A 12,785-nucleotide genomic window follows, 5' to 3' on the forward strand; every position below is an offset into this window, starting at 1 on the left:
ATTTTCTTGCAGTTGTGTCATCACTGCCCCTATCCCGAATGATGAAGCATCTGCTGCTACCACAGTCTTAGCTGTAACATTGTATTGTGCTAAGACTTGTGGCACTCAAGTTTAATTTTGTCAAAGGCTTTCTGTTACTCATGGCTCCATATCCAACAGTTGCAAATGCTAAGAAGGTCACACAAAAACCTTCCCACATAGGTAGCCATTCCTGCACTCTGACTAAATTTTACACAGTCTAGATAAAAGAATTTGAAACTATAGAAAAATTAATTGTTGTGACTGTAGACCTACACTTAGGGCATTTCAAATATTATATAATAAAAATGTGGCGATTTGTGTCCACCATGTATGTAATGTAATCAGTCCTAGACAAGCCCTTAACAGTGTGTTTGATTATGTAATCGTTCTGTGAACCAATAACAACAACTCAGGTACCGAGATTTCACAAAACCGTCACAAAAGAAGATGCTAACAGTTTTATGCAGATTCTTGATGAGAATGCAGTTTCTTTTCTTTGCCACACAAAACAGGAAGTCAGAAAAGCAGACTTGTACGCTTCCAATAAAATATCATACTGGCTTACTTGCTTTATTTTTGGATGTAATATTCCTTAATAAACATTATTTACCCTTGTCAGACCAAGTAGAGCCATTGATATAGAGGAGAGAGAGCTGAGTGGGTGTGCTATTTGCTACATTGATTAGAGGGGTACAGATTTAGGGAGAGTCGGGGGCTCTGTTACAGTATAGAGGGGTACAGATTGAGAGAGAGTTGGAGGCTCTGTTACAGTATAGAGGGGTACAGATTGAGGGAGAGCACTTGAAGGAAGCCCCTGCTCATTTCCATTAGTGGTAAGAACACTAGCAAACACTTGGTGTTTGAGGACAGGACAAACCATGTTTATATTGACAAAGGGATACAAGATTTCATTTTTTTTTTTTAATTTTCAGCTTTGTAAACATGTGTTTTATCAGTTTCACATTAAACCTTGGTAAAACTTAAAAGGATCCTACTGTAGACAAACATTTTGGTCAATGCCCTTAGTGTACAGGTGAAGAGCACAGCCCAATCTTTCTACTCTCTTGTGAGATAGTGGTGAGGGTATGGAATGGGTTACCTAACCATGCTGTTGAGGCAGAATCACTTTGATCCTTTTTAGGAGCCATCTTGACAGTGTTGAGATCAATCAGCTACCAGTAACTGGACGAGCATAGATGTGCTGAATGGCCTCCTCACATTTTTAAATGTTCTTATGGAAGTTTTAACTCTGAATCTATGATTTTGAGAGTTTAAATCAACTAGATGGATCCACGTAAACAAAAAAGTTACCCAAAAAGGATTAAAAATGTACATTCCAGAAAGAAAACTGGTACCGAACAAAGCAGAGTATTTTAAAAGCATTGTTAAACAAAGCACAGCTGTGTTTATTCTTTACTTCTCCATCTATTGAGAAAAACTAATTTAGTTTTTTCCCCAGCAACTTATCACAGCTTACACACAGAGAAGAGTAAATTCACAGCTCAACCCTTTTCCATGCTGTTGTCAGTGCTGCTGTCTAAAACACACACAGCCATGCTTGCTAGTATTTCAAAAAGAATAATGCAAAACAGAAACAACTCAATCATTTTGTATTTTCCAATATAAATTTTCCAGATCAATGCACTTTCTTGCAACGGGGTGATCCGACTCATGTAACAAATACAAAAAATAAAAAATACAGGGTTCATGGCCAAGAAAGTGTAAAAAAACAAAAACAGAAAACCAGTTGAAATTATGTTTATAAAGGATGTCATGACAAGAAATACTGTACAGTGTGTCACGATGTTTCATGACATATTTTGTTTATGCCCCGAATGTTCATATTTGCTATATATATGGGTCTAGGCCATTCCACTGCCAGCCGTGGATGGGAGTTCCCAGGGGGAGGCACACAATTGGCCGAGCGCCGCCCGGTGTGGGGAGGGCTTAGGTCGGCCAGGGTGTCCTCAGCTCACTGCGCACCAGCAACCCCTGTAGACTGGCCAGGTGCCTGCGGGCCTGCCTGCAAGCATCCCAGAGCTGCGTGGTCCTCCGATGCTGTAGCTCTGAGGTAGCTGCACAGCAGGCCTGCAGAGTGAAAAGAAGTGGATGGCTGATGACAAGAGTCAGCGCATGGGTTGCAGCAGTGAGCCATGCTTAAAATTGGGCATTTCAAATTGGGGAGAAAACGGGGTAAAAAAAAACAATTGCCGATTGCAAATTTAAAAAAGAAATAAAAATAAAATCTTCAAACATTTTGCCATTAGATGGTGTTTTTAATTGTACTGTTTATAACTGAAAACCAGTAACATTGTATGTAAAGCTATAATTCTGTAATACAATCTTAATAATATGTGTCTGTTCCAGAGTATATAAAAAAATCGCCCTTTCCTTTTTATTTCATTCTTTTGACCTTTCAGTGAGTTTGTTAAACACCTCAAACACTTCTGGGTTCTCATGCGCAAACAATTCTGGGGTGTTCCTTTCTAGCCAATCGGAGGAGCGGATCTGCTTCCTGAGAACACCAATGAGGCTGTCCAGTCCTCCAGCGGAGGGCGCTGATTGGAGGGCGTCTTCCACAATATCATCGTTGCTGCAGTCAAGTGCGTGATCAGGGCCTGAATGCACAGCAGTTTTCTTGTCCTCTGATTTGCCAAGACTTCTCCTCTCTTCAGATTGGCTAGGCTTCTTTTTGTCTTCTGATGGACTGGGCTTCGTTTTTTCCTCTGATTGGCTCGATTTCTTCAGGCCGTCTAATTGGTTATCTAGATTCCGATCATCCAGAACTTCCTTTAGCCTCTGCATTCCTAGACAGACATAGAAACAGTGATTTATAAGAGAACAGGGGTTCTGATTAGGGGGTTAACGCAATAAAGAGTTTCCATATGAATATCTCCACATGAACTGGCATTTACTAACATCTGTACTGTATGAAGGCAGAATAGTAGCAGGGCTGTATATTCACTCTAACCCTGCAGCCAGTCCTGGGTTTCAGAACTTTCCTTGTTCACGTATATTACTGAAATGACCAGGCCCCAGGAGTTTGAACAATCAGGCTCCTGGTAAATCTGCTCCGAGTCTGAACTGATCGTGCTTCTCATCACAGCATAAAGACACAGTCTGCAGATTTACTAACAGTAGTTGCCCGTGTAGCTGTAAGGCAGGAACACTTTACTTAACATCAAACTCCTGGCTCCTACTCATTTCAAAAACACATTTCTACCATGTCTTATGAATATACCATTCTGCAACACTGGGAGGTTTTGATTCTTTCCAGTGACACTTTTTTTTAAATTCACTAATGAATTTACTTTCAGCATATGATTTAAAAACTTCTTTATATCTATATATATTTAATTCAGATTAGTTCTTAAACCCAGGACTTGGTGTAGGGCTAGTGTAAGTTTCAAGACACACAGTAGGGTCTGATTTTGCACTTCCAATTATTGAATGTTCACATATGAGACCCTAGGCTTCAGGAGTCTGCAACTCTAAGCATAAGTAACCCAGAGCAAGAAAGCAGCCAGTAGCTTTGCTAGTTGATGTGGGATGTCTTCTACCCCATGTCACTGTTAACCAGCAGGAGTGGCTGAATACTTTGAGTCACTGTACCTAATAAGGGTTGACTCTGGAATACATCTGCCCCAAACATTAACAACACAGATTTGAAAGCATTACTGTAAAAAGGCACGTCGAGACAGTGTAATAGTTTTGTCCTAGAAGATGTAGTGGTCAAAGTCATTTTTGGGGACAGGTTTACTGCAGAATGGCAAAGCCTATTCATTGTGTTTGCTAATTGTAGCAATGTCAGGGCTTATTTTACCACTTGCCAAAATCACCATTATTTTTATAAATCAGTGATTTTTCATATATTTTTGCAATAGAACAACAAACCTGAAACAAAAGAGATTTTGGGTTCATCAGACCTTCTGGAATTTGAGTAGAATATCCCAGAACACTGCATCTTCTTAAACATACAGAAGTAGTGCAGTGGCTCCATCACATGCATGTTTGGATTGTGTTGCGATACTGTATCCTGACTGTGTGGAGTCAGCAGACACTCACCTAACTGCAGCCGGTAGATCTTGTCGGTGAAGATGATTCGGAACCATCCTGGCTTGCTGCACTCAAACGCTTTACCACAGCTGAGCAGGACCTTGTTGTTGAGAAACTGGCGCCAGAGAGCGATCTCCTCCTCAAATGTTTCTTCCCTGAGGAACTGAAGCACAGGACAGTAAAACTCCTGGTTTACCGGACTGAATACTGGGTACAGGGCAAAGGTCATTATTTATGGTGGCACCAATGAATGACATCTTTTTTTTATAATTTTGGTAACATTTTAGGTGTCTGTAATTCAAATCTAATTACATATTAGGAAGTGCATGATTTACTACTGCATTTACAATAGTTAATAATTAGATTTCATCATACATAATTATATTAGAATTACTGACACTTCATTTTAAAGTGTAACCTTTATTTTTTAGGTTCATAAAAATATTATTTATTTAAATTAATCTTATAATATGGTTGTTTCAAACTCAAACGCATTTTGAATTTTATGCAGTTCAATTTTAAGAATGTGATGAGGCAAAAAAAGTTCTGGCCCAAGAGGCAGTGCTAAAATTACAGCACGGTCATGTGATCACAAACAACCAATCATAGCACTTAGTTCGGACCATGAATTTTATATTTCTCAATAACACACATCCAAAAATAGCAAAACACATATATTGTACTAGTAATAGGTATAAATCTATGTAAAAAGAAAAGTGTGGCTGGCATCCGAGAATGGTTTGTTATGGGGAAGTAGAAAGTCATATTACTGGTTTCTAAAAGCAACAACATTGCTCCTGATAAAGACACTCTGAAGGGCACATTCTCTCCGAAAGTCAAAGCACATAAATACAATAAAATAAAATCTCTCCAATCACGGAGCAGTGCCTTCTCTGTATCCCCCTCACTGAAGAGGCTTGCGGTTACCTTTCTGAAATCTGCCCAGATGTAGAACCCAGCCGGCCGGTCGAGGTACGGGATATTGAGCGAGTTCAGCTCGCTGGTTATGTACTGAAGCGATGCCTTTAAGCGGGCCCGGTTCGTCTGCAGGTACATCTGGTTGATCCAGTCTGTGTGGGGAAAAGATCACTCAGGTCTCCTCTCACATGAAAGCTGGATTATTAATAACAAAACTACGTAGTCGTGCACAAGGAATCAATGCTTTTATAATTGATAGTTTTGAATCCGTAAACAAAGTTTACATGTCAGACTCAATGGGGTTCAGAGGAATCAATTCTTCTGAACCTGTGTCCTGTAGCTTGAATCCCAAGGGCATACACCCTTCGAAAAGTTTACCCTGGGAACTGTGCAGTTTTCGCATGGTTATACTATGCATTTTCTTTAAGTTTGCCATGGTTTCCCATGTTTGTTTCAGTGTGTTTTACCATTCCTCTATGGGCTTTACAATGCTTACCTATGCTTTGACTGTGCTTTATCACACCTTGCTATGCTTTTACTGTGGGGAACTTTTAAAGCGATACTTAAAATCAGACGTGATAACCACAATCTTTCTATTGTGTGTTTAGTAAATCTGTGATCTCAATGTACAGTATGTTTTATTCCCTTACATTATTTTTTACTGTATTTCCTAACTATGAAAGAGACAGGAAGCAATTATGACAAAGCATTGAAAACAGTTCCTTACAGGCAGCTGTTTGTTCTGCTCGAATGTCTATCTCCTGTCAGGGACGTAGGAGAGCATTGCATCGCCGAACTACCAGGGTGCACAGGACATGCCCAACTAAATCCAGCACACACTGGAGCCTGTTACAGTGATCCACATTGGAGCCTGTTACAGTGATCCACACTGGAGCCAGTTACAGTGATCTGCACTGGAGCCTGTTACAGTGATCAGATGGATTATGCACAGGACATGCCCAACTAAATCCAGCACACACTGGACCCTGTTACAGTGATCAGCACTGGAGCCTGTTACATTGATCAGCTGGGTTATGCTGGCACCACAGATAACTGTTTGAAGAGAGACAGAAACAGTAAGACATTAGAGCACTTTATGTATAGAGTGAACTGTAAGTACTGCAGTGTTTCTTAAACTACAGATGTTGTTGTTATAATGTGTATGTTTATAGCACACATTTGAAATCAAATCAAATATAAAATAAGTTACTGTATCGTTACAGATTACAGCAATGGTGAATTTAATGTAGCTTCAAGTTACATTTTCACTTTATTTAAATGTATTTTTTACTGTCCCTTTACCTTACTGTGATACTGTGTTGCATCATTCTCGGTAGTTCTTAGATCTCAGTTGCTCTCCCTTGAACATTCTGTAGTCAGCAGTCATGGGTGTTCTGCACTAATGTCATGGAATTATGGGGCAAATGGGAGCTTGGCCTGTACTCAGATATTGTGTTTGTTTGTGTTTCAAGTCGTTGTTAAGGTTCAAAAGCTGATGTTCAGTTCTGGTTGCCTGCAGTAGTGTCTTTATAGTAGTAAGAGCCCACACTATGCAATAAAGCCGCACACACTGGAGGTTCTGTGTCAGCATTCAGGCTGGGTCTCAATACCTCTGTCTTGAAGCAGATGGGCCACTTGGTGCTGTGTTGTCCCAGGGACCCCGTGGAAGTAGGCCATCTGTCCCAGTGCATCGATGACATGCTTGTTCTCCGAGTACAGAGTGCCAACACGCAGCCCAGAGGCAGCAAAATCCTACAAGAACAAAGAGCTGCAATGAGAGATCCTTGAAACGACCATGTCATTACAGTACTTTATATGGAAACCTTGTAGAAGTGTGGAATGCTATTAACTGACTTTAGAGCTTTCAAAACGTAAGTGTGACACACAGACAGCTTTCCTCCACACAATGTTACTGAAAGTACCTTCCAAGAAATCAGACCTAATATGCACTTGTAGTCAAAAGTTTACATATCCTAATGGAAATGTATCATTTCTAGAAATTTCACGAAAACAATGAATTTTAAGGAAAATCTTTTGTAGCAAAAGTTTTGCTTTTGTCGATGAGGAAAAAAAGTTACAAGAAATAGATGTCTACAATTATTTATTTCAGCAATTTTTTTGCAAAACTCAAAAAATGTAATTCAAAAGTATGGGTATACCCTTTGATGCTATGACTGTATTGTCTACAAGGTGCTAGAAATTTCAAAATGCAGAACCCAGTTCTAGAAAAGTCTAGTAAATGCTGGATTGTAGGTGAACATTCTTAGAGAGTATAAAAGGATTAGGCATAGGATGATTGCTGTTTTGAATGAAATTGAACAATTTTGTGTTGAAAAATGGTCAAAAATCACTAAAGAATCATGCCAAAAGCTCACTGACAAATATCCTAATCATTTAAAAGAGGTTATTATTACTAAAAGGTGCCTCAACTAGCTATTCATTTCGTTTTTCTTGTCACGGTATGAATACTTTTAAATGAACACTTTTGGAGTGTTCCAAAAAAAATACTGAAATAAAGAACTGTAGACATGTATTTCTTGTAACTTTTTTCCTCATCTACAAAAGCAAAACTTTTGCTACAAAAGATTTTTCCTATAATTAATTGTTTTCGGGACATTTCAAGAAATTCTAAATTTCCATTGGGGTATGTAAACTTGTGACCCTTGAGCAAAGTACGTTACCTATATTGCTCCAGTAAAAACCCAACTGTATAAATTGGTAATTGTACGTAAAAATAATGTGATATCTTGTAACAATTGTAAGTCGCCTGGATATAAATAATAATAATAACTGTATATTGCCATTGTTTGTAGGTCTTCGATTTCTCTATATGATACAGGTGAATTGAGTTATTTAAAGCTGTGCGTGAAGAACAATGGAACACTCATTGCAGATACAGGTAGTGAACAAAAGAATGGAAACACCAATGTAAAGTCACTTCATAGGACGTTGGGCCACTATGGTATCCTGCTCTGTGGAGTTCTTGGCGGACCGTTTTTGATGAAACTGGCTGCTCGCGCCCCTGGTTGAAATTTGCAATCAATTGATCTGCATTTGCTAACCTGTTTTGTCTTGCACTTTGAATTAATGCACAGATATCACGATCCTGGAGTATGCGCTTCCGCCCACTGTTGCCTTTTTCTGATGATGTCTTTCCTTCGGAGATCCATGCCGACATCATCTTAGACACCGTTGCTCGTGAAACATCAGCAAGTTGAGCTGTCTTGGTCACTGAAGCTCCTGCCAAACGCGCCCCAACAATCACCCCTCTTTCAAAGTCACTGAGGTCTCCTCTTGCAGCCATGCTAGCCATAATTTAGGCAACTAGGCCTGTCCAGCATTTTTATACATGACCCTAAGCATGCTGGGATGTTATTTGCTTAATTAAAGCATCAGCCACACCTGTGTGGAATCCCTTGCTTTCAATATACTTGGTGTCCCAGGTGTACCCAGGTGTTTCCATTTTTTTGTTCACTACCTGTAAATCAAAGCTACACCTCCAGTGTGAATTCGACACTGAAAACGCGTGAGTGATTGGTACGCATGGTGAGCCAATGCATCTGGCTTCTGGGAGATTGGAGTTACTTTGAATAAAATAAATGGAAAACATGTAATGTTCATTTTTTTATATTTATACACTTTGGAGGAGTCATTGCCTAAAAAAAAGTATTCTGAATAGTCTTTCCTATAAGGACTCAAACTCCCAGAAGCACAAGTGTTGGATGCATTCCTTCAAGGAAGTGCAGCATGGAAAAGAGTGAGAGTTTTATTGTTTACAAATGCTATGATAAAATACCATTAAAAATCAAAACACACGTTTAACAATGTGTGACTTTCATATAGGAAATGGGAGATCTACAAAGTGATTGTAATACATATTGGATAAGATTTACTAGTGTTAGGAAGCTGTGTGGTCTGGTGGTTAAAGAAAAGGGCTTGTAACCTGGAGGTCCCCGGTCCAAATCCCGGATCACTCACTGACTCATTGTGTGACCCTGAGCAAGTCACTTAACCTCCTTGTGCTCCTTTTTTCGGGTGAGATGTAATTGTAAGTGAATCTGCAGCTGATGCATTGTTCACACACCCTAGTCTCTGTAAGTCGCCTTGGATAAAGGCATCTGCTAAAATAAACAAATAATAATATTATGTTGAGGAATGTTCTGACCAAGTTTCATTCCATTTGTAAAAGTGGTTCATTATTTTTGGATGTCAAAAATATTACATAAATAATTAGATCCTACTGTGAATGACATGCTCTCTTATCCATGTTTAAATTTAGTTTGGATCCCTGTCTCTTGACTAGAACCACTTTGCCACACTGCCTCCCATTCTGCAGTGTTTGGAAGCTTGTGAACGCAGGGGGCCTGAGCCCCCTTCGCCTGTCCAAACATGTGGGATCCACATACCTTACTGATTCCCCACATCACATGCGTTCTCTGCGGGTCTGGAATCCTGCAAACAAGCAGCAACAAGTCAATGGCAAAGCTTTAATTGCCATGTTACACAAAACTGATTAACTTTGTGAAGAGAACAGACCCCTGAACTGGGACAGACACTCTAAATACTCTTTCTTTAGAAAGATATATTTAGCCTTTTTTATATTATATTTTGAATTAATTCTGGTTTGTTTTTAAATTATATATATCATATCATAATAGAGGCTTGTATCATCTGTATCAGGAAACAAGAACAAAAGCATAACTCATTGCAGTTCACTAACAGGTTCCTGAATGAAGAATATGCTTTTTTAAAGATGGTATGAATACATACTGTACTCTGCCTAACACATTTTTCTTTTAACAAAATAGTTAAAACATTTGTCATTGAATTTATTAGGTTTCTTTTAGTAAGTTTCACTGCAGCATTAGCATAGGAAGCATTGTATCTGACCTGTAATATCCTACATCCATATATACAATACTGCTGTACATTGACAACATAAGGTACACACATATCTTGGACTGCAGTGCGGTACATGACCACTAGGGGGGGGCTCAGCTGTTAGCAATTTAAAAGGAAGACAGTCCAGGCGCAGTGGCAGCTGACAGAGCTGTACTTACTTGTTGAAGCTGAGGACACTGTGAAAGGTGGCAGACTCGTCAAACACAGACAGCATGTAGACCTCGTCCACGATGGCATGGAGTTCATGTCTGAAACGCACAGAGAGATAATCAGGTGCTCAGAAAGCTGAGAGAGGGAGGCAGCTGGAGCTTGTTCAGTAGAAACAGCCACAAGGTCTCCAAAGGTACTGGAATACATTTTAATAAACATGGAAGAGTTCTTATCTGTGGAGATATGCACATAAAATTCAGCCATTTATAAATACATTCTGTTTGATGTTGACATGATAGGAACGGATAAAAAAAAAAAAAGGCCCCTGTTCTGAAAGGTCTGAGAAGGCAAAGGCACATTTTCTGAAAGGAATAAAAGGTACATTTCAGCACATGCTAACCAGGCCCGCTTACAGGCATTTAAATGTTTAATTCCCTTCAGAAAATGAACAGTTCAAGAAATTTAGTGTGAGCTGAATTAAGCATGCAGAAATGAGTACACACACATTATAAATTATGTATAAGAAATCCAGCAAATTGCTTTGTTATAATTTGATAACCAAAGTAAACGATCACAATTTTGCTGAAAGGTTTGTCTAGACCTAGTTTCATGGTCACTGGCTGGGGCTATTTTTATCCCAAAGACAGCGTAAGTAGATAAAAAGTAAAGAAAAAACAAGGGCAGGAAAAATGTGTGTAACAAAGTGCAACAGAGACTAGAACTACTTGCATATGTGTTTCCTGTTTTGTTGTAACTCAATCGAGGTCTCTCCTGAATTTAAAGGAATTCAAATGATGTAATAACTTTTGAAAGTTACATGACTCACCTCTTTGCAAATTCAAGGAATTCTTTCATCTCTGTGGGTGTGTAGATCTCTCCCAGAGGATTGTGGGGGTTGATGAGAATCATGACCCGGACGGAGATGCCCTGCAGTGAGCAGGAAGAGAAGTGACAGAAGTGCTCACCTCGCCATATTCTTATATGCTCTATAGGTGCTACACAATGTCCTAACCAAGTTTCATCACACCTGGATTAGCAGTACTGCAGGTATATGATGACCCAGCACAGAGGTCAGCACACTGCACCAGTTTACAATGTCATTTATAATATGTAATACTATTCAGTGAAATAGTGCACCATTTATTGATATTCACAGACGTGTTCATTTTAAAGCAGGGGTCTCCAACCCTGATCCTGGAGAGCTACAGGGTCTGGTTTCCATTTCAACCGAGCTCTTAGTACTTAATTGAACAAATGATTGACTAATTAGTCCAGATTAACATGTGTTCCCAATCTTTAGTCATTGATGACGTAAAGTCACCTACAAAACCTGCAGGACTGGGACTCTCCAGGACCAGGGGTGGAGACCCCCGATTTAAAGGATGTCTTTTTTTTGTTTTGTTTTTATTAATATTTTCTAAAGAATAAACTCTATTAGAAACCACAGATAGTGACATTTACATGTATTTCACAGATAAGAAATATAGATACAGCTGTCATTTCTTTTTCACCACATGATAAGCTGTGATGATAAATTAAATTATTTCCTTGCGTAATAATTTACATGCAAGTTGAAATGTTTATTTTAAAGTATAGATAAGAGGCAGCAGTTGGAACTTGATTGATACAGTTAAAAACAACAGAGACAGGAAGGAACCCTGACTGCAACAGAGACAGGAAGGAACCCTGACTGCAACAGAGACAGGAAGGAACCCTGACTGCAACAGAGACAGGAAGGAACCCTGACTTCAACAGAGACAGGAAGGAACCCTGACTGCAACAGAGACAGGATGGAACCCTGATTGCAACAGAGACAGGAAGGAACCCTGACTGCAACAGAGACAGGAAGGAACCCTGACTGCAACAGAGACAGGAAGGAACCCTGACTGCAACAGAGACAGGAAGGAACCCTGACTGCAGCAGAGACAGGAAGGAACCCTGACTTCAACAGAGACAGGATGGAACCCTGACTACAACAGAGACAGGAAGGAACCCTGACTTCAACAGAGACAGGAAGGAACCCTGATTGCAACAGAGACAGGAAGGAACCCTGACTGCAACACAGACAGGAAGGAACCGTGACTGCAACAGAGACAGGAAGGAACCCTGACTTCAACAGAGACAGGATGGAACCCTGACTACAACAGAGACAGGAAGGAACCCTGACTTCAACAGAGACAGGATGGAACCCTGACTACAACAGAGACAGGAAGGAACCCTGACTTCAACAGAGACAGGATGGAACCCTGATTGCAACAGAGACAGGAAGGAACCCTGACTGCAACACAGACAGGAAGGAACCGTGACTGCAACAGAGACAGGAAGGAACCCTGACTTCAACAGAGACAGGATGGAACCCTGACTACAACAGAGACAGGAAGGAACCCTGACTGCAACAGAGACAGGAAGGAACCCTGACTGCAACAGAGACAGGAAGGAACCCTGACTTCAACAGAGACAGGATGGAACCCTGACTACAACAGAGACAGGAAGGAACCCTGACTTCAACAGAGACAGGAAGGAACCCTGATTGCAACAGAGACAGGAAGGAACCCTGACTGCAACACAGACAGGAAGGAACCGTGACTGCAACAGAGACAGGAAGGAACCCTGACTACAACAGAGACAGGAAGGAACCCTGACTGCAACAGAGACAGGAAGGAACCCTGACTGCAACAGAGACAGGAAGTAACCCTGACTGCAACAGAGACAGGAAGGAACCCTGACTGCAACAAAGA

General features: G+C 40.2%; 1 protein-coding gene across 1 annotated transcript in view; it reads right to left on the reverse strand.

Moving 5' to 3' along the window:
- Positions 1-666: 666 nt before the first annotated feature.
- The window catches only part of LOC117434507 (1-aminocyclopropane-1-carboxylate synthase-like protein 1), a 34,763-nt gene continuing 22,644 nt past the window's right edge, over positions 667-12,785 (reverse strand). Inside the window, exons 10-16 of the mRNA XM_059002775.1 lie at positions 10,874-10,974; positions 10,056-10,145; positions 9,402-9,447; positions 6,606-6,747; positions 5,005-5,147; positions 4,087-4,240; positions 667-2,828 (exon numbers count right to left, since the gene is read on the reverse strand). Coding sequence (XP_058858758.1) covers positions 2,422-2,828; positions 4,087-4,240; positions 5,005-5,147; positions 6,606-6,747; positions 9,402-9,447; positions 10,056-10,145; positions 10,874-10,974 — 1,083 coding nt within the window. The 3' untranslated portion in view covers positions 667-2,421. The remainder of the gene's footprint in view (positions 2,829-4,086; positions 4,241-5,004; positions 5,148-6,605; positions 6,748-9,401; positions 9,448-10,055; positions 10,146-10,873; positions 10,975-12,785) is intronic.

This window comes from Acipenser ruthenus, chromosome 28 (genome assembly GCF_902713425.1).
Source record: "Acipenser ruthenus chromosome 28, fAciRut3.2 maternal haplotype, whole genome shotgun sequence".
In the NCBI taxonomy this organism is placed as follows: Eukaryota; Metazoa; Chordata; class Actinopteri; order Acipenseriformes; family Acipenseridae; genus Acipenser; species Acipenser ruthenus.